At 43.7% G+C, this 6,000-nt stretch overlaps 1 protein-coding gene across 1 annotated transcript in view; it reads right to left on the reverse strand.

Annotated features, from left to right (window-relative positions):
* Window positions 1-6,000, reverse strand: part of CUBN (cubilin (intrinsic factor-cobalamin receptor)) — a gene marked incomplete at its 3' end in the record, with an annotated part of 95,765 nt that overhangs the window by 25,113 nt on the left and 64,652 nt on the right. The window contains exon 29 of the mRNA XM_010072660.1: window positions 3,368-3,549. Within this exon, the coding sequence (XP_010070962.1) occupies window positions 3,368-3,549 (182 nt within the window). The remainder of the gene's footprint in view (window positions 1-3,367; window positions 3,550-6,000) is intronic.

The following is a 6,000-nucleotide window of genomic DNA, read 5'->3' on the forward strand; positions in this document are numbered from 1 at the left end:
AATGGGAAAGATCTCTTTGGATTTTCTTACAATTCTCTGCCAGGTCGAATGGTCAAAGGCATTTATAAGCAAAAGTTAAATGCATCCAGGTGAGCAAGCTTTGTGATTACTGGGGAATTTTTATTACAACACAGCTTCTTATGTCAGAGAGTAGTTATAGGATAGGGAGGGATAGCAGGGTGCAGAGCTGCTGCAGGACTGATTTTGACTTCCTGTTAAAACTGGAAAGTTATCTGGCTTGAAAGAAAACAGGAAGCCGTAGAACTCGCTATTCAGAGATAAGGAAAAAGTGAAATCAGGAGTATAACTATGAGAAAAAACAGACTTCAAAACATGACAAAATGGTAGACAGGATACTCTTGGGAAGACAATGTGAGAGTGAAAGAAGTTTGGAATCTTAGTAATCACTGAAACACACTGTGTCAAAGGCACACCAGGAACCTCTTTTTTTCTAACATTTTTCAAACCTTTGTGTGGTTTTCAGCCTGGACATATGTAGACAACTACAGGAAAGAAGATTACAAGATAGAGCAGCTCCCAAAAATAGCTAACCATGTTGGTTATTTTTCCCCACGAAATCTCAGTCATCATTTGTTCTGTGCAGACTATACCAATCATGCCGTGAATGTGTAATTTCATAACAAAAGCAAGAAAATGTGTGTGTGGCAAGGTACATAAAGCTTCACCAAATGCCTGCAGTTTGGCAGGGAAAGCTGTTCGCTGCCAGGCAGAACCTTTGATCTTACATTAAGATATGAATCAATTTTCCCCAATAAGTTGATTTATGTTAGGTTATCTGCCAGCAGATCAGAGACAGGTGTTGGGAACTGGATAAGCTGAGGTGAGGAGACAAGTAACTCAGAGGCATGCCAGTTCTGAGGGCAGGAAGGCAGAGAAATTCAAACAGCAAGGTGGACATCCATGCTGATGAATAAGGTTGGAAAGAAGTATAGCATAGGAACTAAGTTTGAAATGGTAAAGAAAGAAACCCCAAAACCTAAGGTGCATACCTTGCTCAGGGACACAGGGCAGCAAACTGTAGGATCCTCTTAAACAACTTATTTAAGCAATTTGTGTGCAGCAACCCACTCATTGGTTTTAGGCTACCCCCCCCGCCACTAGCCAAAAAGTTGTCACACAAATGGTTGCCAGCCATCTGTACTCTTATGGGATCATGATGGTTCCTGGGTGACCACCTGCAGATGTAGGCATTGTCCTTGCACTATTTGAGAAATGGTCAACCACAGCAGACTTACATTTTGTAGCTGTTTAATGGCTTCCTCCGGGCAACAGAGGCATAACTGAAGCTTACAGGCAGATTAGCTTCAATCTAGACATTTTAGGCACAAACAACAATGAAGCTGCAATACAACAGACTTCATCAATACCCAAACCAGCCAACACAGGTCACCTACTCACAGGCATTGGTGTCAGCAATATGACACACAGTCATACTTACCAATGCAGTCGAGTGCACCCTCAGCAAGTTTGCTGATGACACCCAGCTGTGTGGTGCAGTCAACGTGCTAGAGGGAAGGGATTCCATCCAGAGGGACCTGGACAGGCTTGAGAGGTTGGCCCATGCAAACCTCACGAAGTTCAACAAAGCCAAGTGCAAAGTCCTGCACATGGGCCGAGGCAATCCCAAGCACAAATACAGGCTGGGTGAAGAATGGATAGAGAGCGGCCCTGAGGAGAAGGAGTTGGGGGTGTTGGCAGATGAAAAACTGAACATGAGCCAGCAGTGCACGCTTCCAGCCCAGAAGGCCAATCAGATCCTGGGCTGCATCAAGAGAAGCGTGGCCATCAGGTCAAGGGAGGTGATTCTGCCCCTCTGCTCTGCTCTCTTGAGACCCCACCTGGAGTACTGCGTCCAGTTCTGGCCCCCTCAATGCAGTAAGGACATCGAGCTCTTGGACGCAGGTCCAGAGGAGGGTCACGAAGATGATCAGAGTGCTGGAACATCTCCCCTGTGAGGACAGGCTGAGAGAGTTGGGGTTATTCAGCCTGGAGAAGTGAAGGCTCCAGTACCTGAAGGGGGTCTACAGTAAAGTTGGAGAGGGACTTTTTACAAGGGCATGTATTGACAGGATGAAGGGTAATGGATTTAAACTGGAAGAGGGCAGTTTTAGTCTAGATATTAGGAAGAAATTCTTTACTGTGAGGGTGGTGAGACACTGGAACAGGTTGCCCAGGGAAGCTTTGGATGCCCCATCCCTGGAGGTGTTCAAGGCCAGGCTGGATGAGGCTTTGAGCAAACTGCTCTAGTGGAAGATGTCCCTGCCCATGGAAGGGGGGTTGGAACTAGATGATCTCTAAGGTCCTTTCCAACCCAAACCATTCTATGATTCTATTATTCTATCTGGCAACTGTATATTTAGGACTTGCTTTGGCATGTGGGTTAAGTCTTCCAGGAATATTGCTGATGAGTGAGAACAGGCAGCAGTGAGTATCTGTAGGTGCAGACAGAAAGCTGTCTAGCTGTATGCCAGTCACACATCACATTACCCAGGAGAAGAGGAGAAGAAAGGCCCCAGCAGGGTGGTACAAGATCTCTTAACCCATCCCTTGGGTTCATTACAAAAACATTCAAATGTCATCCAGGTATTAACATCAAAAGACTCAACAACTGTACCTCTCTTAGTGATCTCAAGTGTTTCTAGTGAGAGCGATCTAGAAAGTCTATACTTGTAAAGAATTTCTTCCTGAAATTATTTCCTATCTCTTCTTCCTGCACTGGAAGTCTATTCAAATCTGTTAGCTGGAATTTGTCACCTGGCTGCTTCCTGAACACAAAGATGTCATATATAACAGGACCATCCAGTCTTATGGGCCTCTTAAAGGTCAGCAAACTCTTAGCTCCCTTTTCTCCATGTTCCACCACCCTAAGCTGACTAGGACACTGCCTCTTCTTTTACTCTTTTTTTTTTTTTTTGAGTACAAAGCTTGTTCATAGTTTTCAGTGCTCAGGGTTATAAACCTCCCCACTTCCTTGGAAGGTCCTGCACAAGGTCTTACCTTAGTTATCACGCCAGTGATCCATTATCTTCCTTTACATCAGCAAATTTTATCTCCGTGGTACAGCACCCCACACTTAGTTCTTTGTGAAAGGTAGGCTTTTTAAGACTGAGCTTTTTAAAAGCAGTTTTGTCTCTTGTTAGGAAGTATACTGTGCCTAGTGTAATTATTGATTAATAAGAGCATTTTGGCTTCTGTGACAACATCTATGGAACCTAACTAACCACAGCAGAAATGGGAAATTGCCATAGAATTGTTTGTGCTGCTCCTGCAGTTCTTGGGATTATCTGGCCCAGACAGAAAAGCATGTAACTTTTGTATTTTTGAGGAGTAAATATAATGCTCTTACCTCCAAAACATCGTAGTTGCAGTCTGGGTGATATTCAATGTCGAATTCCTGAATGGTGAGTTGAATGCTGCTATCAGGTGCTGTGTGAATGTACCAGATGCATTCCCTATTGCTTGGGTATCTGTTGGGGTAGCCAGGGCTGTGGAATGAACCAGAAGAGCCAGAGAGTTCTCCTCCACAACCTGGCAACACAGCAAAGCAGACCATCAGTGAGGGGCTCTGGAAAAACTCACCAACAAGCTCCGCAACGAGGACAGGCATTAGCACCCATTTCATGCACAAATGTTGGGCTTGAGGGTCTGCTCTAGCACAAGGAACGGAGGTCTGGCAGGGAAGAGAAACTCAGGAACTGCACACTGGGACTGCTGGCATTGCCTGTGCATTAACCACTTCATGGCATGTTTCTCACTGTACCTGCTTTGATACCTGAAGAAACTGAGACAGAGTAAAAAAAGTTACTGTTTTTGTATTGGCCTCTAACTTTGACCAGTTCTAGAAAGCTGAATCAGATCCATCCTCAGCTGTTACCGACCTCAACTAATACACAGACTAAGTTATCATGGGGAGGGCTTCCTATTGTTGTAAAAATGCCACTTCCTACTGCTTTAGAAATCATAAAATCAAAGACAATGCAATTTCCCCCAGCCCACTGAACATGATTACAAGCTGCCAAGTCACAGTGGATAAACTAGCTTTCTGACATTGGTAGGTTTAATGTTCTTTTTTATTGAACTGTAACTACGCAATTGTAAGGCATGCCATGTCTGAAAAGTTTTGTATTTTCCTTTCAGATAAGAAATTACTGTCACAACCTCACTCCCCAGCCCCTTGGGTGATTAAGTTCTTGCATATTATGAGCTAGATTTTAAAAAAAAAGTAAAATGATAGATTAAATGCAGGTCCTGATTTGACAGCACAGAGGAGATGAACACCTGAGACTGCAGTTTTATCATTGATTTATTGAGATGTGGCAACTGTGGCATTCACCTCCTTTTGTCGAGTTCCCAGGAAGACACTCTCCCTGACCCAGTCCCTGGGTGCAGGTGTCAGCAGGGTGGGAAGGCACAACAGCTCTTCCCAGTGTCAGGGCAGATTTAGATCACCTACATTCATGGTGCAACCTTACCTATGGAGAAGCCAGTAGGGTGGCTGTGTATCTGTCACACGCAGAAAGCAAAGGAATTGTGTGTTCGATCTGATTTTAAGTGTGTGTCGCTCTGTCTTGCAGTGGTATTTTTTTTACCTCCCTATGTGACAAGCTCCCAAGTGCTTCATTTAGGCACTTGCTAATCTTTTTCTAACACAGCTTTTATGGGGTCACTCGAGCTTTCTAAGTAAAGCCCACACTCCATCAATCTTCTTGGCTTCATCTCCAGAAGTAAGGTTCTGTCACATAGCAAACAAAGCGCCAAAATACTTAATAAAACCATCTGACAAACCACAAATTCTATATTCCCAGAGGCAAATACTGCAGTATGTCAGGAGTGATAAATAGTATCTGTATCAGAACCTTCAGTTATAGGAGATATTTTATAACATAAAACAAATAAACTATTCTTCTGACCTCCTCAACTAATTTTACACATCTTTACACAGGTGTGTAAAACTCCTCTAATCGCTATTAAGTCTATGCATAATTTGCAACTTGAACAAGGTATCTTTGGCCATTGCTCTGCTTAACAGTTGTTTTTTTTTCTTCAGGAAGCTATAAATCAAGATCTTCAACTAAATGCAAATACTTTCCTCAACACCTTCTGTGACAAACTTGTGGTTATTGAAGGATGGCTGCTACACCATCATCTCTACCACGGGGTCTTTCAGCTCCTCACTGAAAACTCAAGTTTGGCTTTGCCACAGCTGGCTCTAGGACTTCTAGGACTGCAAAATACACATCTATGAGAGGAACGAGCAGCAGGTCTGAAAGGGAGCAAACCAATAAAAAGCTATTTTAAACTAAAAAACAACCATCTAAATGCAGATGTGAGGAAGACTCCAGGCATGCCAGCAACATAACGCAAATCTCTGCTAGTCCATCACCCAATACTCACCAGAAAACCACCTTTTAAACACAAGAATTCCCACAATTGAACAATAGTTTGCTATAACCTAAGAAAGCTTTTACATAGCTGAGGCTGACTTCACAGGTGAATTGGCACAGGCTTAGTTCTCATTTTTCTCCCCACCTTGCTGCACTCGATGCTCCATAACCCTGAGGTGGTTTGCCCTGCAGCCACAAAGCTACACTGTCACGCTACCGGAGGTCTCAATCAAGGAGCAAAAGAAGCTTTAAAGTGTATTTGAAATCAATCCTGCCTTCAGTCCCTCTGGAGAGAGAAACAGAAAAAGGTAGTGCGCTTACTTCCCCAAGGCCTGCTAGCTAGCACCCGTGGGTAAACATTAAGTCCCTGAAACTTTGATATCCATGAACATTTCAGCAGAGAGGAAGAAAGCTTCAATGTAACCCACCACCCCATTTTTCTCCCAGTGCCATAAGAAGATGGCCTCATTTTCTGGAAAAGAAAGCAGCAGGTCGTTGGAGTTTTACAACTAGAGAAAGAAAAAAACAAAAAAAAAGGTGTCAGCAGCGGGGAAGCCTTACAGCTGCATTCGCAGGGTGAGTTACTCTCTTTCCC

This window comes from Pterocles gutturalis, unplaced genomic scaffold (genome assembly GCF_000699245.1).
Source record: "Pterocles gutturalis isolate BGI_N339 unplaced genomic scaffold, ASM69924v1 scaffold20346, whole genome shotgun sequence".
Taxonomy (NCBI): Eukaryota; Metazoa; Chordata; class Aves; order Pterocliformes; family Pteroclidae; genus Pterocles; species Pterocles gutturalis.